The sequence below is a fragment of the Candoia aspera genome, chromosome 13 (assembly GCF_035149785.1).
Source record: "Candoia aspera isolate rCanAsp1 chromosome 13, rCanAsp1.hap2, whole genome shotgun sequence".
Lineage (NCBI taxonomy): Eukaryota > Metazoa > Chordata > Lepidosauria > Squamata > Boidae > Candoia > Candoia aspera.
In genome coordinates, this window is record NC_086165.1 from 11,765,185 (window position 1) to 11,786,727 (window position 21,543).

At 40.7% G+C, this 21,543-nt stretch overlaps 1 protein-coding gene across 1 annotated transcript; it reads left to right on the forward strand.

Moving 5' to 3' along the window:
- The first annotated feature begins 399 nt into the window (after window positions 1-399).
- TMC3 (transmembrane channel like 3) lies at window positions 400-21,044 on the forward strand. The gene is made up of 22 exons (XM_063314221.1): window positions 400-515; window positions 1,097-1,240; window positions 3,717-3,792; window positions 5,316-5,397; window positions 5,758-5,864; window positions 7,384-7,482; window positions 7,570-7,712; window positions 9,222-9,369; window positions 9,658-9,701; window positions 9,854-10,001; window positions 10,646-10,755; window positions 10,888-10,966; window positions 11,714-11,962; window positions 12,220-12,348; window positions 13,351-13,418; window positions 14,317-14,445; window positions 15,415-15,525; window positions 16,535-16,660; window positions 17,699-17,777; window positions 18,013-18,055; window positions 18,882-19,191; window positions 19,877-21,044. Exons 1-22 carry the CDS (start codon window positions 406-408, stop codon window positions 20,733-20,735), a joined length of 3,393 nt encoding a protein of 1,130 aa, XP_063170291.1. The 5' UTR covers window positions 400-405; the 3' UTR covers window positions 20,736-21,044.
- Window positions 21,045-21,543: the final 499 nt, after the last annotated feature.

Genomic DNA, 21,543 nt, shown 5'->3' on the forward strand with positions numbered 1-21,543 from the left:
TTTGATTAGTGTTAAATGCATATCATAAAGTAGGCTTGTTTCAGCTGATTTCTGTTACAGTAATTTAGCATCTCAGCTGCTATACCAAAACAGATTCCATTTTTTTACCCTGGATATGTGGAAGAGGCAAGCTCAGCATTAATGCTACAGTGCTACATTGATGTGCTGTGCCTTTAAGGCTATGTACGTATTCCGAGCTTTCTGATATTTCCCAGAGCTAGGAGTGTCTGATGCAGGCAAGGATGGAAATAGAGTCCACTTCAACATCTGACAATTTATAACCCCCATTATACCTGGTTTCTAATCATTTTTTTTCCACATTCCTGTAACTTGGCTACTGTGTTTGTGGTCTTTTTTTTTTTTTTTAAAGATCCTTTTTTCAAAAAACCATCAGAAAGTTCTAAGATGTCATCTGGAGGTGGCAGTTCAGCAGCAAAAAATGCAAGAACCTGCAAGAGATATAAAACTGTGAGACGACATGCCAGCATCTACACCTATCCGGAGCCACCCCACAGGTGAGAAATTGCTTTTCTGCTCTATTCAGTCAAACAGCCAAGGCTGAAACATTGTACAAGAGAAAGAATTCTTCAGGTGCTGTTTTTCTATCACCTTTGCATGGCAAATATCACCTGTCGAAATTCCCAGTTCAGCACAACTATTGATGGACAGCTCTGATAGAAAAATCTGATAATGCAGATCAGATGGGTAAGAACAGAGACTTGTAATTAAATGTACAGCAAGTCAGTACTGATATTGGACTTTAGACCCATGGAAATGCCCATCTTTGAAATTTGAAACAGAGTTAAACCAAGTACTTAGATTTGTTTAATGTAGCCCAAATTCATGATTTGCTTGGCATAGGTTCACACATAGGTAGAGGAAGGAAAATCATACTGTTTTCTGTGCAGATAATAACTATGTAAATCCTCCTTCTAAGCAAAGGGCAGTTTGGGGTAAAATAAATGGACTGGATCTGGCACTGAAATTGTAAGATTGGAAATGAGCAAGTGTGTATTTGCGTGACTATTTTTGACAGAACTATCTATGATAACGTTTTACCTTATACGTGTTCTTTGTGGGATCCTGCTATTTTTAGCAACTCAGATGAAGATAATGGGGATGAAAAGGTTGACAGCAATGACCCAGAACAGATCTTTCAGAACATACAGTTTCAGAAGGAAATTATGGCCAACATTCGTTGCAGGCCATGGCCCATGAGGCAAAAACTCCGGGCATTGAGGTAATGGGGACACTTGTGGCATATGAGTGGTGTGAAACAATTGTTTAAGGATGCAAAGCCAATTGTCATGTTCAGTGATTGCATCTCCTTGAAAAAAAATGTATCTGAGCCACATACTATTTATTTGTGAGGTTTCTATCCAGACTTTTCTCCAGAAATACAAGGTAGCTTATATTGTACTTTTTTTTTCCTTATCCTTTCCCACACCAACAATGTGAGGTTGGTTAGGCTGACAGAAAGTGACTGGCTCAAAGTTCCCCAGGGAGCTTCCATGACTGACAGGGGATTAGAACCTGGGTTTCCCCACTTCTAGTCCAACAGCTTCACCTCTGCATCACACTGGCTCTTGCACTGAGAGGGAAGAGATGGCTCATAGTCATCCAGGGACCTTCTGTGGCTGAGGGGGGGCTACCCGGGTTCAAGTCCCACCTCTTGTGTCCTAGTCCAATACTTTCACCACTGTACTACATTAGCTGCATACAGATGAACACAGTCTGTTTGCTGGTGAGCAGGCAAGCCAGCATGCTCTTTCTCTAGTACCTTCTCCTTTCTCCTGTTTTTGCTATTTCTTCTCCTTTATCTTAACCTTCTCTCTCTCTCCCGCTGCTACCTTTTTTCCCTTCTACCCCATTTTATACAACAATCCATCATAAGGAAAGAAAAAAGATCCCCTTCTTGAAATTTTCCACCAAAGAAATGGTTTTTCAGGAGTGCAGGATATGGTCAATCTCTTGCAACTCAGCTGCTTATATCCCTGGCAAGAGTTGGCTTAGATCAGTGTTTCTTAACCTCAGGAACTTTAAGATGTGTGGACTTCAGCTCCAGGAATTCCCCAGCCAGCCATTCTGGCTGGGGAATTCTGTGAGTTGAAGTCCATACATCTTAATGTTCCTGAGGTTGAGAAACACTGACTTAGATGATAAATTTAACAACAGCCCTTGTAATAAACATAATGTTTTTCTCTTGGTTCTAGGGCCACTGAAGTGATTGGTCATGTTTTCCTTTATTTCTGTCTACAGAAATATAGTATGTACGGTATAGTAAAGCAATTTTAATTGCGTTTATTGCCTCTTTCTGGCCAGTGAGGCAATTTTTAATGCTCCTTACTTTCTGTCTGATAAGCAGTGCGATATTATTTTTAAGGTAGCTAGATTTTGTGTGCAACTTATAAAATCTGCCATGAGGTTATTGGGGACTCACTTATGATTTGTAAACAGACTATGGCTGTATTTTATGTATTGATCATTGTGTTACTGCTTTTTGGCTTAAGGAAAAGATCTGTTTACATACATGCCAAGAAAGAGAGGTCATGGGTGTATCCACAATCTGCCCCCAAGTTGGAATAGTTTTGCTTCCCCAAACTGTGCATTTAACAAAGACATTTACCCCCTTATGTAACTGTGGAGATGGCTAACGTTCCTTCTGATCAGAGAAGTATATTCCCATTTCCTCTTGAGTTACTTGGTTCACCTAGTTCAGTATTGTCTATATCAGCCATCCCCAAGTGGGTGCATCCATCATGATTAGACATCGCCTTCCACTGTTACCAAAAAACATGATCAAAGATTTTTGTGGAGATGAAATCCAAAACACCTGATTGATAGGCCACCAGACCTCAAGACAAGAGAGTTTCTCAGCCTTTCCCAGCAACTGAACTCAAGAATATTGTGTACAAAGCTTATACTCTGTCCCAGGGTGAATAATTTGCATACCTTAGTACCTCATATGTGGCTGTCCTACACCCTGAGATCACATCACCAAAATTCAGCAGTAGACTGGTTCATTTTATCACAGCAATGTTTTTTTCACTCTGAGGTTTGGATGTTTGCAAAATTAAGGGTGAGAATGGAAGCAGAAGGTCCATGGGAGGGCAAACCACTTCCATTTCCACCCTTAATTCTGTCCTTGCCATGCAAAAAAAAAAAAAAAGGTAGGGGCAAAAACCACATATGTGGTTCTGTGTTGTGTGTGCAGTCTTCTTTTAATTTGCTTTCATGGTTACTGCAGGATAGCCACTCAACATCCACTGTTGACTGGGTGGCCATATAAAAATGTAGAAGAAATAAATAAATAATCAAGTCACAAAGTGCAGCTCTGCCCTTCCCTGTGACATCATCATGCATGTTTCCTATAAGTCTGGAGACTGGATTGTGGACCCCTGACTCCTAAAATATTGCCCACCCTGGCTGTCTTCTCTTGTCCACAGCTTATATGGGTTGGGGTTCACTAGCAAACATAAAGCATCTGTAGCTGCTGATTTGTAATCTTCACTTTCCCCGTGATTTTTCTAAAGGGAGGAACATTAAGATGCTCCCATTTGTTGTTAAGTATAGCAAGGGTAGACTGCCTTTTGCTGCAGGAAGTCCCACTACTTGGCACCACTTATTTAATATTGTTTGTGAAAGGGGAATGGCAGGAACCAGACCTATAATGAGATTTGGGTAATCAGAAACCCACCTCTTTCTTCCCTTGTCAGACAAGCTAAAGAGATTGTGTTGAAGTACGAAGGTCGGCTGACTCGGACAAGAGGCTATCAGGCTGCTGGAGCAGAGGTTGGTCTGTTTTTCATTAAGAGCTTGCTTTTCATGAAAATGAGCCTAGCATTTCTATTTGCAGGGAGAAGTATTTCCAATGATATCATTGTCATCTCAATGAAGATGAGAACCACTGCTGGCAGATCTTCTTTCCTTTCCTGGCACAGCTTTATACCTTTAATGATTCTATCAGGCAGGGAGTCATTGGGGAAACTTCACCTGTTGTGCATTATATTTGAACGCCAACTATCTATCATCCTTAGCCTTTGCAAGGCTGAACTGTTTCATCCAGCTTGCTGGAACGGTTGCATTATTGGTTTTGAACCGGAAGGCCTTCTGAAGTTTGAACCTTTGGTTAATTCTCTCTTTAATTAAAATACTACCAGCAGCAGCTATGAAGCTGGGCAAGCATTGTAAAATTCATTAGCTTTGATTGTAGAATGGGTTATTCATGTATTAAGTTGGTTTAGAAGACATTCGCCAGCATTGGAATGCCAATAAGTTGACATTAATCAGTGGAATTTGTTTTCCTTTCTCTCCCCCTAATACATTAGAGAAGTTGGGGGAATCTCTAGCAAACTTACAGTGGGCTTGGTGGGAGAGGTAAGAGAAAAGGAAGTGCTTTTTTCCCTGTGAGTTTATACTACAGCAGTTGCCTTCTTGAATGAGATACATGTAATATCTCAGTCCTGACTGAGCCATTATATAAATAGGTAAAATCAATGTTTTCATTAAAAACCTGCATTAAATGAAATAACTTTTCTGAAAAGCCTGGGAGTTGGAATGCCACCACGTATCAGAGGGAATTGGCTTAGAAGCAAACCGATCCAATTCTGAAGCCTCTTTTGGCATATATTTTACTTTCAGGTTTAAGTACCCGCTTCTTTCTTTTCTAGTAGCAATTCTTTATGTCTCTTTTCTGGTCATACGTTGGGTTCATCCCTTTCCATACAAGTTTGAGATTTTGAAAGAAATAAATTGCATTAAAGTATTTAAATATATTTGTGCCTCTTTCTCCAAATATAAGTATTTTTGTTTGCAAGTTTTAATATATTCAGTTTTTGCAACCAATTTTCCTTAAACATTTATACGCATTAAAACATATTTTATTTTTATATTTTATTTTCCCCTAGTGAAGTCTTCCCCCACCCCCCGCCCCCCGCCCCCCGCCCCCCAGATGGTAAAGCACCTAGAAAAGTTGGAGAAACACATATTAAAAGGAAAACTGATTTTCTGTTTGGGTTTTGGTTCAGAAATGCAACATTAAATAGATTCAAAATCAATTGCTAAATTATCTAGTTAATTAGCTATATCTTGCTTTATATTCCAGTATTAAAGGTTTGTGAATATTACAGTATGTATTACATTAAAATATGACTAACATCTTCCCATGCAAAATAAAATATTGCAAGAACTTAATTACTAAAAAACAAAAATATTAAGTAACAAAATAATGGAAGAAAATACAGCATCAGTGATATAATACAATGCATTATGTACTATATATGTTCTGAATGTGTGTGGCTATTTTGTTTTTCTAGCTGTGGAGAAAATTTATTAGGCTTGCATATAACTTCATGGTCATCTTTATTCCTTGGGAAATGAGAATCAAGAAAATTGAAAGTAAGTATACAAGTCTTGAAAAATTCAAGGCACTGGAGAGCCAGTTTGGACTAGTGGTTAAGGTGCTGGGCTAGAAACCAGGAGACTGTGAGTTCTAGTCCCACCTTAGGTATGAAAGCCGGCTGGGTGACCTTGGGCCAGTCCCTCTCTCTCAGCCCAACCCACCTCACGGGGTTGTTGTTGTGGGGAAAAGAGGAGGAAGAAGGAGTATTAGGTATGTCTGCCGCCTTGAGTGATTTATAAAAATAAAGGTGGGATAAAAATTAAATAAATAAATAAATAAATAAAATAAAAATAAAGAGCAGTTTCCATAACTGCTTTTGTCATGTGCCAAATGAACTTTTCTTTGTGTTTTTTTAGGTCATTTTGGCTCAGGGGTTGCCTCTTACTTTATCTTTTTGCGATGGCTATTTGGCATCAACATTGTTCTCACCATAATGACAGGAGCCTTCGTGGTCTTGCCAGAAGTAAGTGATTCTTTTATACTTCCAGGTGGAATTTCTGAAACCAAAACTTGTTTTAGGCCAAGAGCAGACAATTTGACCTTGAACGAAGACCCTGGAATGCCACAGTGTCTTGAAATGACTTGAGGACATCACTGCAAGGGTGGTGGAGGCACATTCAGCTTTTTTGGGGTCTTTCTTAAAAAAGTAGGAGTAGGATTGGTAGGTCCCTGGGATGTAACTTGCTCCCATTGGCAGCCTCTAACCCCTGCCCCTTGGAAGTGATTCAAAATCAGGCTGCTGAAATTTGGAAGCAAATTTTTAATCTGTTTAATTTTAGACCATTGGAGGTGGGTTGGAGACTTTAATGATGTAAATAGTTCCAATGGCCTTCTACTGCCATTCCCACCCTTATTTGGGAGGAAATATGCAAAAAGAAAAGAAAAAAAACCCTGTGTCATAAAAACTAGCCAGGGTGCAAATGGGATACCGAGGAATATATATAGTCTGTCGGCTCTCAGCTTTATGAAGTGACCTTACTACTGGTAGGCGTACCTGTCAAATTTTTCTGTGTGGAATAGAAGAGAAAAAGAAAGAGGTCTTCTGAAGCATCTCACATCAAAACTAGAGCCAGTTTGGTCTAGTGATTAAGGTTCTGGGCTAGAAACAAGGAGTCTATGAGTTCTAGTCCTGCCTTAAGCAGGAAAGCCAGCTGGGTGACCTTTGGCCAGTCCCTCTCTCTCAGCCCAAGAGCCAATCAAGTGTGGTATGAGAGTTCTAGTCCCGCCTTAGGCAGGAAAGCCAGCTGGGTGACCTTGGGCCAGTCCCTTTCTCTCAGCCCAACTCGGTGCAATGTGGACTAGCCTCCTCATGGTGCACCCCGGGCAACGTGACTTGTCACGGCTAAATAGTCTACACATCTGGCTGCTGGACCTCACAAGGATTTCCCAGCAAGAAAAAAAGCAGCATGAACACCGAACTGCTATGCCATACGATTAAAAAAAAAATCAAAACTCAAACGTTGCTTATTTATTTTCTATATTAATCATCCTTGCTTTCTTACAAGGAACTCAAACAACATGCTTGGCTATTCCTCCTTCCCCATCAACATATTTAGTCCTCATAATGACTTTGAGGTAAACTATTAAGAGGGGTAGCAATATGTGCAAGTTGGCACTTGTGTATTTGATCCTGGGGGATCCTCAGTCTTTGTCTGATATGCTATCCTAAATGTCCCCAAAGTACTGCTGTCTGGCGGTTCCATGTTGGCTAGGAGGTGTTGGGATTCATAGTTCAGCCCATTTGGAGAGCGCCAAATTAGAGAAATCCATTATAGTTTCTAGTCCATGCTGGCTGCCTAATTCATCCAACCAGAGAGATCAACTTCATCTTATTATTGGAAATTGTGTGGTGTCATATGAGCTAGATATTTGAAATGGTCTGGAGACTAATTCAATAAGCTTTTTACTATATGAACTGGGTGGTGTGCAAGTGTCTACCTGTCTACCTACCTACCTAATTTCCAGACTTTGTTTTGTTACAGATCCTGGCTGGAGATGCCTTTGGAAGTACTCCCAGCAAGCGGATCCCCAGCGATCAATTTCATTCTGCACAGGATCTGGATACCATCTGGTCTTTGGGGGCAAGCAGAAAAACTTCAAACATGCACATGCGCACACACTCACCCCTCCCAGCGCTACTGATAACAATGTTATTTCTGTTTCCGCAGGGTTACCTTCAGTACTCAGTTTTGTTCTATGGATACTATGGCCAGGCGAGGAAGATTGGGAGTGCTGGTTACCGACTGCCCCTTGCCTACTTCCTTGTTGGAATGGCAGTCTTTGCCTACAGTTTTATCATCCTCTTGAAGAAGTAAGGCAGGTCTTTTCATGACAACCATCAATTTTTTTTAAAATCTGACTTTATCCCATTCGTTGACTAGGAATTGCAAGCAAATGAACTGAAAAACAAAGGAACCTGTTTTTGGTCTCCCCCTCTACTCACTACCCCTGAAATGTTCATTTATTACTCCTGATACTGAATGAATGTTTCAGAACAAGCTCCCTTTGGGGGAGAGAGATGATTCATCAAGAATATTTCACACTTCTATAATTATCTGTATTCATTGTAGATCTAGGCAATGATACCAAGTGTAAGGTTACCCTTAGACATTTTAGTTGTCCTTGCAATTGTTGTACTTGCGACTTTCTCTTCTACAAATTGCTTGGATAGGCCCAGAGGGGGAAATAGCTTAGCCATATTTGGGGGGGGGATAGCATAGAGGAGGAGGTTTAATTCTTCTACCTCCATCAGAATCCTGATGAGAATTGAAGCCAGTTTAATGGCCTGCTAGAACCACTGAAATGGAGCAGAGCTTACAACACAGCTGAGAAGCTGGCACAGAAAAAGAATTATCTTAAAATAGCTTCAATGAGCATGCCAGAGAAACACAGGTTATTGATCTTACATATTCAGCCCTCCCAAGCATAAAGAATCACATGCTTAGACACATTAGGTTAAGATAAGTAAAAGAATTCTTACTGACTTTATTCTTTGTTGCTTCTATTACATCCATCTTGGTGGAAAAGATGAAGTTCCTTTGTTCTTCTTTTTCATTTCTAAATACTTAGTTTTGCCCTAAACTCTCAGCCCTACAGCTGCCAAGAGCTGTGTGGAAGAAAGGGGAATTCCAGGCCCACCAATTCACATGGTGCCCAGAATGGAGGAGAGCAGCACATATCAGTGTGCCTGCTTCTGGTGGGGAAGAAGGAAAAGGAAGTGGGAGTGGCAACAAACAGCTTCCTCAGAGTTGCATTGTGGGACAACTTAATTTACATGCTAATTCACATGCAAATGAGGAATGCTGGATTTGCCAGAACTTCCAACAAGAATTACCCCCAGAGCTTAGTGAATACGTAATTGATATCTGCAATGGGGTGAGAGCATGAATGATTAACTACTTAGACCATTCTGATCAGTTTAAGCACTACTTTTTGAATGGAGGTATTTGCAGCTGTAGGCAAACCAAGCAGTGAGTAATTAAGAGCAGGTGTGAACCAGCTTTTGAGCAACTAAAGGCAAAGATAGCTTGAGATGACCAGAAGAAAAAACTCCAAAAACCACATGAGAGGAATACTCAACTCAAAGTTATTATATGACCTGCAAGATTTTGAGTTCTGTTTTTGAGTTCTTTGTTGGGGAAGATGGTAAACAAAGCCAAATGGAGATGGGGCAAAAATAATGGAAGTGTGTACTGATGAGTCTGCATTTAGTTATGATATTAGGTAAAATTAGGAGTAGGTTGAGATATTTCAATCAGAGTCTTTCAAGATCTGGGCTGAAGGATAACAGTGTATGGGTCTTTTGATGGTTATTTTCTAGGATGGCCAAAAATTCAAGAATGAGTCTTGCTAGTGCTTCTGATGAAAATTACACCTTTTGCTGGCGAGTGTTTTGTGCCTGGGATTATTTAATTGGCAACCCTGAAGCTGCAGAGAGCAAATCTGCTGCCATAGTGAACAGCATCAGGGTAAGCTACTCAACATTCAAACAGAAAAGAATGGGTGCATATGATACAGTACATGAGGCAAAAATACTGGATGTGAAGCCATGTAAAGTCATTAGAAGGCTATTGAGCAGTGAAACCAATATTTGTGTCTACTCAGAAGTCCCTGAAGGGGTGAGTATAGGAGTGCAGCAAAGCCTTATTGCCATGTTCCTATGAATCCTTGGCTAGAAATAAGTCATGTCAAACTTTTGTTTGAGTTGACAAATTTAGGATTGTGTTATATGCTAGTATGTCTTTGTTTCTTTTAAGGAAGCTATTCTGGAAGAGCAAGAAAAGAAAAAGAGCACCAACCTGTATGTATGCATATAATTTTTCCATCTAGTGATGTGCAGCTGATCAAAGAGAGACAGAAGCCAACTCTCTGTCTTTTGAACTTGTTCCTTTATGAGCTGCTGAAACTATCTGCATCTCGTTTATGTTTCCTGTGTGCTTCTCCCATATTCAGGGCAGTGACAATAAGCTTAAGAATCATTGCAAACATCTTGGTCCTTCTCTCACTTGCTGGAAGTATTTACATCATTTACTTTGTAGTGGATCGATCCCAGAAGTTGGAAAGGATGAAAAAAGAGCTGACCTTGTGGGAAAAGAATGAGGCAAGAGCACATTTTCTCAGCTTCAGACTCCTCCTGCAAAATGGGAATAATAACATTGATTCTTTTCCTCCTTGACTGAGCTATCTACACTGCTCATGAGGCATGATGATGATGATGATGATGGTACCATATTGGTCACACTCTGTATGTGCATGTGTTGGGATATTTGTTATCCACCCCCCTGGTAAGGCCATGGGAGCAATTTGTTCTGTTTGCATTTTGATACCAACTTACTTTGTTTTAGACTTTCAAACCAATAAATCAACTAAAACTTGATTGTATGTTGAAATGCATGGTGCTCAAAATTTTTGCACTCTCACTTTTAAGAAATCATATAAGAATATGAAAGCTAAGAAAGCACATGCCCCTAAATGCATAATTTGCTGAAAATAGTAAATACATGCATTAGGTCATGGAAAATCACTTGATAAAATGGCCTTCAAGAAGATGGATGTGAGTAGAAATACTCATACAAAAATGACTATGTCTCTCTAAATGTGTTATGGGTACGTTTTTGAGTTGTGTTGCAAATCTATCAAAGACGAAGTCCCACTGAAGAGCTAAATTCTAATATACATGTTAGTATAATTGCATAAAAATCAAGCACTTTTTCTGAAAATAACATATTCTTCTCTTCTTTCCAGGTGAGTGTGGTTGTCTCTCTTATCACCATGCTTGCACCATCTGCATTTGAACTGGTGGCTGCACTGGAGATGTATCACCCCCGCACTACTCTACGCTTTCAGCTTGCCAGGTATGGGAAATCAACTTCATTAACTTAGCAGAATGAAAATGACCTCAGTCTTATGTGACATGTGGAATAGGGGTGGACTTTCAGTGGAAAAACATTTGCCAATTCGTGTTTCTTGGGCTTTTTTTCCCCCAGAGTTTTGGTCTTATATCTGGGAAATCTCTACAGCTTGATCATTGCACTTCTGGACAAAGTGGATAGCATGAGTTTTCTTGTAAGTTGCAAGTCTTAATCATCTTGCATGGCAGATCATTTAAGATCTCTGTGCTTTGTAGTAATTCACTTGAAGCAGCTAGGGAATTTTGGTGAACTGAAGCACTTCAGCAAACAGTTGAGACAGAATTGAGACAGTTGAGACAGAATTAGACATCTGAAAATCTCCCATATCTCCTATATCATCTTTATTATTGTAAAAATGATAAAGCGTTAACTCTCTCATATTCTACCTTGCCCCTTTTATTTGTAGTAGAGTTAATAAATAAATATTATCTCATGGGGGTAGAATCTAAGAATGGCTTCATAACAAAAATTCAATCCACAAGGTTCACAAACTTGACATAACAGATAAGTTGCATTACTGCAGATAAAAAAGAAGTCATACATAAGAGTCACAGAATATTCAGTAGGTTCACCTCCAAATCCTAAAACAGGGATGTGATTAACATTCCAAAAACTGAGCATTGGGCAGAACAAAATTAAGGACAGTCATGATAAGAACTACACTTGCTTTGATTTAATTTAAATGTATTTAATATTTTTCCTCTTCTGTCACACTGGCAATTATAATTTGGCAGCAATTTTGGGGGAAGGCAGGAGACTTTGGATCTCTTGCCTTGGATCAGGAATCCAAGTCCATGGATCCCTGAGGCTACAGACTGTGACTTTACCTTAAAAGCTTTAAACAGGACAAGGAAAGTGGAAGGACTGCCCCCTGAGTTTCAGTTTCAATGTATGATTTCAGGAAATTGACATTCATAAAAATGGAAGCAACCCCATGGATACCACCACCTTCTTAGCAACAAAATCCCTTCTGGAGCACAACTTTTCAACACCAACTCCAAATATGCAAGTGGTTAAGAATGGCACTTTCCTTCTGTCTGAGAATCACACCCAAAGCTACTCTCTGCTAGTTGAACTCAACAATACAGCCCTGTACGACTCCAACACCGAAAGTCACCAAAATCAGTGCTGGGAGACCTATGTTGGCCAAGTACGTCTCATCCTTACCCGAGCCAGGATTTTTTCATTGATGGCACCAGAACTGAAGAAATGTTTGGCATGGATATCAATGGAGACCTGTCTTTCCCTGAACCTTATTGTTATTCCTTCTGTTGTTTTTAAAGTAGCAAGTACCCTGCATGTTTTTCATAAACACTCCACAAATATGTTACCTATTTCAATGTTAACTGCCTGGGTAGTATTACAGGTTACTGTTGCTCATTGCATTGGGTTTGCTGTTTGTTTCAGGAAATGCTGAAGCTGTCAATTATCGATATGCTGTTCACAGTAGCTAGCATCCTCCTGATTGATTTCTTCCGTGGGCTTTTTGTCCGGTATTTGAGTGACTGCTGGTGCTGGGATTTGGAGAGCAAGTTTGTGAGTATGGGTTCAACCAAATCACAAAAGGGTATGAGCCAGTTTGGCCTAGTGGTCAAGGCAACAGGCTAGAAACCAGGAGGCTGTGAGTTCTAGTCCCGCCTTAGGCACGAAAGCCGGCTGGGTGCCCTTGGGCCAGTCCCTCTCTCTCAGCCCAAGAGCCAATCAAGTGTGGTATGAGAGTTCTAGTCCCGCCTTAGGCATGAAAGCCGGCTGGGCAACCTTGGGCCAGTCCTTCTCTCTCAGCCCAGCTCACCTCACAGGGTTGTTGTTGTGGGGAAAAGAGGAGGAGGAAGGAGTATTAGGTATGTTCACTGCCTTGAGTTATTTATAAAAATAATAAAGGTGGGATAGAAAAAATAAATTAAAAAACAAACAAACTGCAGCATATTCCATGGATGTTGGACCCTTCCTAGATCTCCCTCCCCTCTTGCTTTGCAGTGAGTGGTGCAAGGTGTAATAACACTTTTCAACCATTAGGTGGCAGTGCTCCATCTGTTTTGATCTGAATGTATGAGTGACTTGAGGGAGGATTCACCAGGACGTCCTAAATCAATCTTTCTCAAAGTGTGGACGGAGGACCTCTGGGGTCCCCCAGGACCTTCTCAGGGGTCTGGGAAATCAAAATTATTTGCCAGCCTATATTGAAAATTAATACAATATTAAAATCCCATCAAACAATCATGAGAAGCGGTAGTGGCAGCAAATGTGTCAATTTTAATTTTTAATACAGTAAATATTGATAAGACCAACAGGAAGCTCTGGCGTGGGCTGGTCTATGAAGTCACGAAGAGTCGGAAGTGACTAAATGAATAAACAACAACAAACAAATATTGATAAACATAATCCATGCAAACAAAAGCTCTGTTGGGGTCCTCAGTGATTTTTAAAAGTGGGAAAGGGTCCTGAGAGAAACAAGGTTAAGAAACACTGCTGTAGATGCATCTCTTTTGAATAAGAAGTTGTTACTGAATCCTGCCCTTTTGTTTGTTTACTTTGCAGCCAGAATATGGGGAATTCAAAATAGCAGAAAATGTCCTGCATTTGGTCTACAATCAAGGGATGATTTGGTAACACATTAACTTAATTCTGTTTAACTTAGAAGTTGTTGACCTTTGAGTCACACTTGGTGTTCGAATGGCAGACCAGTAGTTACAATCGAAAAACCAGGTGTCAGACCAAGAAACAGATAGGGTTGGCACAAAAATAACATTTAAATGTAACTGATTCATGTAAATATATTTACTCCTTTATTCAGAACTGTTCCCCTTTGGTTACAGTTTGATGGCAATATTTCGTAGGGCTCCGATGATGGCACCCAAGGTTTTGGAGGGGTACATGGTGAGAAACCTGGGGTCTGAAGTGGTGCCCCCTGAATTAATTTATTGCAACTGACTTATTCTATTCTGGCTTCTCATGCTGGAAATGTTCCTATTGGGTCAAAGACTCCTGATGTAAATGATCAGCTAATGAAGTTGTTTTGGAGTCCAGCGGGAGTAGATAAGAGGGACAAGTACCCTGGGGGTCAAATAATAATCGCTACTGTATTCAACAGAACTTTACCTATTTGCAATCCATAATCAGAAGATACAGCCTCTTTTTATAGATACAAAAACAACACGTTAATTTGATCTTAAGCTTCATGACCCTGTGAGGGTTGCTGTGACTTTCAACAGCATTTTTGGAGGTGGGAGGAGATGCCTATTCAAATATTTCTTCATCATGGCTGATACTAGAACGTAATACTTATGGGAACAATACAGTGAGTCTAGAAACTAGTGGCACTACCAGCCTGTATCTATCAACTCCAGAAGCCAGGAGAGAGAATTGATAGAAAGCAAGAAGAGCTTCTCTTGATGCTGGCCAAGCTCATAAATAACCAAACCCATTCTGAGTGAAGCAAGGAAAATCTTGCCCATTATTAGTCTATTTCCCAAACTGAAACACTCTGGTTGTTCCTATTCAAAGGATGGGGGCCTTCTTTTCCCCTTGCCTCCCTGCATTCAACGTTCTCAAGCTGATTGGGCTGATGTACCTAAGGAGCTGGGCAGTGTTGACATGCAACGTCCCTCATCAGCAAGTCTTCCGGGCTTCAAGGCGAGTTACTTTATATATAGGGAGGTATCATCACAGGAACAACAAAACACTGGTTGTTGTAATTGTTTGTGAGAATCTTAAAAACAAAACAAAGAACACCTAAGGATCAAACTATTAATAGTGTTTGTTTAGCATGACTTGGCTTTTTAAACATAAAAGTTATACTTACTTTAGGGTACTCGTGTATTTCCTCCTCCAAATTACAGAATAATTACAGAAAGCTTTGATAGCATCCTAAGACAGTGACTGGAATATGAGATATGGAACTTTGCCTTGTTGCAGTGTTGAAGCTTTTCTTCCACCTTTGTTTTTTAAAGTTCTAGCAGTTGAATGTTTTTAGTGCTTTTGGACGAGCCTCGTGCGGCGCAGAGTGGTAGGCGGCAGTACTGCAACCAAAAACTCTCCCTGAGACCCAAGTTCAATCCCAGCAGAAGCTGGATTCTCGGGTAGCTGGCTCAGGTCAACTCAGCCTTCCCTCCTTCCGAGGTCGGTAAAATTAGTACCAGCTTGCTGGGGAAGGTGACGGCTGGGGAAGGCAATGGCAAACCACCCCGCTACAGTCTACCAAGAAAACGTCGCAAAAGCGGCATCCCCCCAAAGCGTCAGATATAGCTCGGTGGTTGCACAGGGGACCTTTCACTTTTCCGAGATGCTTTTAGGGAGGCAGGGCTGAAACATGAACCCTTGCATTCTTTTAGGGAGGGGGTATTGAACAGGGTTAACTAAGTAGAAAATATATCTCTCTTTTATCTGCAAAGAAATATCTTTAAAATATCTTTATATCTATAAGCCTACTAAGGCATAACATACTTTCAAGAAATGTTTATTACTACTACTGATAACAATATTAATAATACCAGCACCAAATGTTGGTATTTGGCCTCATAGTTGGGTTTTTAAAAGGCCTTAAAACACTAGAGGTGCAGGGCCATGTAATGCTTTGTGTAACAATGCAATCTTCCTTTTCAGATCTAACAACTTCTACTTAGCTATGCTTCTATTTATGCTCTTTCTGTGCATGCTCCCAACTATCTTTGCTATTGCCCGCTACAAGCCATCTCTAAACTGTGGCCCATTTAGGTGAGTGGATACTGGCGTTGCTTCATTTGATGTTCTAAGCATTAACCTGCAAGCAGGTCCAATTTGGCAACTTCAGCATATTGATGCTTACCCTCAGCATTTATTTCTTGGAAGGGTAAAGTTGACATACAAAGAAACTGCAGACATTCTCCCAAAGCATGTTCCAGCAGGGAAACCTATCACTGTGTCTCTAATCAACCATCCACTTAGCATTTGAAAAAGATAATCTGTATTTAGTGTGGTCTACATGACCTGCTTTGTGTTAACTTTTTTTTTTAAATGGGAAAACATTTACAAAATCAGTGCTCATTCCACAGACAATGCTACTGGAAGATATTGTGGTCCTGGAGTGCTGATTTCTCATAATTAGATAGCTCCGTGTGTGTGTGTGTGTTTTATGCATCATTGTCATAAAATGAGGTACACATGCAGTGAAAATAAACAATACGGTATTTGGAAGTCTGGGTGCACTAATGAAGGGTTGAACTGGGGTAGGCTGTTTGGTTTTTTTAGAGGTCACTGCTCTGCACCTCCCAGTGTCCCTGAGCATTGGCTTTACTTACATGGTCTTCTGAGAGTTGAGGTTCAGCAGCATCTGGAGGGTCATGGGTTGCCTATCCTCAAAGTAGAGGTAGATAAGAAGCCTTGCAGTTCAGCCTGAAATGGTTTTATCCCAAGCTGCTTTAGAGGAAACTTATGGTCTATCCAAGTATTTTCTGATAAAGTTCAAAACAAGATTTCATAGAATCATAGGGCTGGTCTTCTAGTCCAATCCCCTGCCCAAGGCAGGAAACCTCATACCATCTCAGACAAATGGTTGTCTAATATTTTCTTGAACTTTATCCCTCCAGCCTGCTCAATTGGTGGTCATTTTTTCCCCGGGAAAAGAAAAACCCCAAAGTCCTCCTAACATATCTAGCTCAGAGCTTGGCTGTGAATAGAAAACTATTTTGAAATGTTTAAAATGCTTCAGATTTTCTGACCCAACCATTGAATGCTTTCCACCTAGTGGGCAAGAAAAAATCTACGACATTGTGTCTGAAACTATTCGAAATGACTTTCCTCCTTGGTTCAACTCTGTGATGGCTTATATCAGTAGTCCTGTGGTTGTCCTTCCAGCTTTATTATTACTCTTGTAAGTCTAAATACTTTTACTTGACTTCATGGTCAGTATTTCAGGTTGCCACCAAGCTATATGTCCAGAAGAATCTGGCCACATCATTATCCTGGGAGGAGTTCCATTTTAAAATGGAAGAGGGCTGAGGATAATGATATGGAAAAAGCCCTCTGCATTTAGACAGCTAACATGTTAGGTTTATGCCTACTGTCCTTTCATTTCACCCTTGTATGCTTCTTACCCAGTGCATTGGAGCTTTTGATGTGAAGGAGTATCCAAGTCTTTCCCCTCTAGCCATTCTCCAGTCTGAACCAGTAAAGTTCTACAAAAGCTATCCTCTGCCATTGCTACGTGGATGGGTCTAATGCAATAAAGAGGAAAATAGAAGGCCCTTCTAGGGACTCCTTAAAGCCCTCTGCTCCCTCTTTTTACTCCAATGCTGTAAAAGAGGGGACTCTCTTTATACAAAGAGCAAAGTCTTGCCTTGAAATGGATGTGCACTTTTTAGCATTCTGGATTTAGGTCTAAAGTGCACAGAAGCTTTAAGATGTTATAGGAACATGGGTGCAGGTATGGTTTAGCCTGGAGATTCCTTATTTTATTTGCTTTTCTCCAGCTCTTCCATGGGGTTCCTAGCAGTTTCCACACTTGTTTAACTTTTAGCAGTTAGTTGTAGTCCTCCCTTAGGCATGGAAGTCAACTGAGTGACTTTGGGCCAGTCCCTCTCTGTCTCAGCCCAACCCACTCACAGGGCTGTTTTAATTGTGGGAAAATAGGAGATGGGAGCATTAAGTATGCACACTGCCTTGAGTTGACCAGAACTAAAGGTGAGATAGAAATCTGACAAATAAACAAACTACAACCTGGGAATTCCATCTCCCATCTAGGTCTGCCCTGGCTTAGCTTCTAAATCCAGACAAGGTGATTATGTGCTGCCAGCTGCTGGGAAGAAATCTCTTCATTATGGAAATAAATTATTGTAGTTATGTTGATTCAGTTCTTTCAATTTAATGTGATGTAAATCAGATTTCTCTTTTGTTGTTCTTTTTTCTCCAGCATGCTAATTTATTACCTGCAGAGCATTGCAAGGTCATTAAAATTCACCAACAACCAACTAAGGATGCAGATCCAGACAGTAAGTGCTGACTAAATGCTCATACCATATTTTTGATACTTTTTAAATAAAAGTAATTCTTAACAGAAAATAGAATGAATCAAAGGGCAGGTAGATGGGGGGTGGGGGTGGCAGTGCAGATAATTTCTGTACCCACAAACTTTATTTGATGTTTGAGTGCAATGATTTTTTTTAACGGAAGTCTTACCCTATGTAAGGCTGAACTTTTAGTTAATTAATTTGGTATCTATTGTAGGAAAGAACTGAAGATAAGAAAAAAGTGGTCCAAATGGCAGCAGGTAAGCAGAAACATCATTAAGGTACTTAGCATTGCTGAACTGTATGTTCAGTCATCTTTTTCACAAACAGCAATAATGATTGAAAGCAAGAGGAGTAATATGAAGCATATGGAGGGAAAAAAAAACACCAATCCATATTGAGACTAATACTGCTCTTAGCTTAGGTGAAAGTTTGTAAGCACTGGAAGCTTCTGAATTTCCAAGCAACTATTCATCAGATAATAATAACATTTTATCCCACCTTCTTTTACATGTCTGTCTTCCATCTTCTGAAGCAGATTGCCCATATAAGTTTTATCCAACTGTAAAAGTTCCAAGAAGACTAGCCTAGCCATGTTTACCTGTTGCAGAAAGAACCAGAAGAAGATTGTGACAGATTTCAGACTAATACATTCATTACAGAATCAGCTATGCTGATTTGAGACGCTAGACGCTAGGACTAAGCTACAATCCTACTCTATAGGATGCAAGAATTCTGGGCAACATGTTCTCACTGAGGTTTGAATTTAACATTGCACTAAGCCATAATATGTTACTTTGGTTTTGGCTTATCATGTTGCACAAACCCAGCCATTGTAGTTGGCACATCATGGTTTATGGCTTAGGATGATGTGTGAACCCAACTTCTGGCTCTTGTTCAACAAGCCATGATTAAAGCAAGCCACATTTTAATGTGATGTGCAAATTCAGCTGGAGGATGCTGGTTGAGTTACTAGGGTCGTGTTTTGGCACTCTCCTGCATGGATCAAATGTGTGCTGTACCATTGATCAGTTCCAGTTGATGACTGAAGAAGTTCTGATTGATTTTTCTGAACATTATTTTTAGCTAGAATCCAAACAGTAGAAGGAAATGGCAAGAGGCCTGAACAGGATAGTGATGTCATCAGTCAGGAATCTTCAGCTCGGTCCTCAACCCCTAGGAAAAATGGCAGTGTAGTAAACTTTGAGTCTCCCAAAGACAGCCAGATACAGACAATATCTCAATCAGTACCACCACCTGAAATACTGAAAGCAACGGGCCCATCCCCAGCAAATGATACCCCTGCTGTTCCGACGCCTGTAGCTCCGATACCCGTCACTCCAACGCCTCCCATTCCTGCAATGGCAAAGCCTAGAACAGAACCTTCCATCAACAGGTAAGACCTTTTCCAGGAACTAGGAGAGAAACTAGAGGTTCACATGGTGTATTTACAAGGCTACATTCATATAATGCAGCTTTGTCCATCCTGGTATTTTACAGTTATGTTGAGTTACATGTCCTGTGGCTATGCAGGCTGGGAAATGTTTATTTTGCATATGGGTGAGTATTATCCTTCGGTGTTCAGACTTATACAATTGCATGATACAGTTCTGCAGTTAAAAAAACAAAACTGTCCCCACCCGCCCCCAGTATTCATGAAAAGAACATTCAAAAAGTATATCTAATTAAAGGGAAATGTTATATGCATTTTTCAAGCAATAAAAATTACACGCCCAATCCATACCATAGGAGAAATGCGTACATAAATTCATACATTTTTTTTTTTTTGCAGAAATGGGATTGGGGGGGGGGGGAAACCCTTACAATTTTAAAAAAAGGGAACTGAAATGGACAGATTCTCCATCTGCAGTTACAGAGGGTAATTAGCACCAAAAGAGCTAGTTGTCTTTCAAAAAATATTAATATAAATGACTTTTTCCACTTTTTGCCAAATCCACACTATAGAAAGAAAGAAAATACATTCTAAAAAGCCAGTGCAGGAGAGCAAAATCATAAAATAGAAGCTTTCAATCTCAATGAGGCACTATTGAGCCACCCTGGCCCTCCCTTCCTTTCTTCAGATACCCGAATCCTATCCATGGGAGCACTAGTGAACTCTGCAAAGCCAAAGTGTACACTCCTGTGAAGCTGAAGAAGCACGTGGAAGATGCTCATTCAGAACCCCTGTTCAGGAAGAGCCTCCAGCAAGTCAACCCGGAGTCTCACGGGGCCCCCGGTGGTCCCCCTTTTGTGGGCCGCAGAGCTCACACGGCCAAGTACTACATAGTCAATGAGCAGGAGCCCCGCAGAAAAATCCTCCGTGCAACAACTCGGCTGCCAAGGAATGTCCGAATGGATGAGGCAGGTGACATCGTTGAGTTGTATCCACGGCACATCCGAAGGTACGTGGTTCGAACACCCCGCAGGGCCTACTCACCTCATTACGTTGAGGAGGATGAAGACGAGTTATGGAGAGGCACTGCTAAGCAGTCTCACCGTCCACGGTCCCTGTCTGATCTTCGAGCTCCCCCGCGCTTCTACATTGGGGAGTGGACTGACAACCAAATTCTTACAAGCAGGGCTCTACCGAAAATGCACTACAAATCTTGGGAAGATGGTTTCGGCTTAACCTATGGCAGGCACCCCCACCCCCACAGAAAGATACACCTGAAGAATATTGAATTTGACCAGCACTATCCAGAGCACCATGGAAAGGCCAAAGCCAAGCCCAAACCAGCACCATCCCCAACGGAGTCTGACTCCATTTCTCCTGAATCAAGCAGCGATCAACCCACTAGTGGCAATGATCAGTACATCCAAGTCATTCCAAGCAAAGAAAAGTATCTGAAATCTGGAGCAAAAGGAACTCCCCAAAAATCCAAGTCTGGTGTTGAGCTGAACTTGGCCGAGATGAATGACCTGATATGCTCAAATGTCTAAAGTGGGGAGAAAAGACTGCAGCATTTTGGAGTTGTAAATTCAGGCACACTCCGAGCTCTGTCAGGTACCCCAAATTCCCCAATGTTTCTGCCTTGCTTAAACACTAGTTGCTACATTCCACTTGAGGATGAATGTTGGTTAGCTCCATTCCTGTAACGTTCTCTGCTTGCTTCTTCTTGGCTGAATGATCTTTGCTCCAAAATTATACTGCAATAAATGACCATTTAAAATCATATTTAACAAGCATTTAGGACAAGCTTGATCCCACACTATGAATCTTGGTGTGTTTAAATAATGGATCCTGGCATCAGCAGGTGAGCTTGCCGGAACAGGGGCTGCTATCTCTGTTGTTCAATTACACTACTCTGCTCACCCCAGTCATTAAATAAAATCTTAACTAGCAATCATCTGCACATAGTTGAATAATCAACTTTGATTTTGCTTTTTCCCCCCAAATGTCATTGTAATGTGTGTTTTTTTTACCCGCTGCTTCCATCTTCCTTCTCACAAGAGGAAAAAAACAAACTGTTAAGGACGGACAGATGGGTAAAGCCACTCTTTGTCCAGAGGCATCCTGGTTTTGAAGGTATCTGCAGACCTTTTGCTAAAAACAATTGTTACTGTTGTTTTGCATAGCAGTATATGGCCCTTTTTACAATTCATAGAACTGCATTGTAAAAAGGGCCATCTTCATCTAAAGGGTCATTTTTTATTCCTGAATTAAATCCATGCCCTATTCTTCCCACTTCCATAGAAAATTTCCATCATTTAAGGCTCACTGTCACAAAGGACTTGTTTCTTTAAGTTT

What these genes read in the sequence shown, in the direction of transcription:
- TMC3 (XM_063314221.1), top strand. Translation starts at nt 406, where the DNA reads ATGTCATCTGGAGGTGGCAGTTCAGCAGCAAAAAATGCAAGAACCTGC. An exon ending in CCTTCGTGGTCTTGCCAGAA is followed by an intron (nt 5,865 to 7,383) that starts GTAAGTGATTCT and finishes GTTTTGTTACAG; the next exon opens with ATCCTGGCTGGAGATGCCTT. An exon ending in CCAGCTTTATTATTACTCTT is followed by an intron (nt 16,661 to 17,698) that starts GTAAGTCTAAAT and finishes TTTTTTCTCCAG; the next exon opens with CATGCTAATTTATTACCTGC.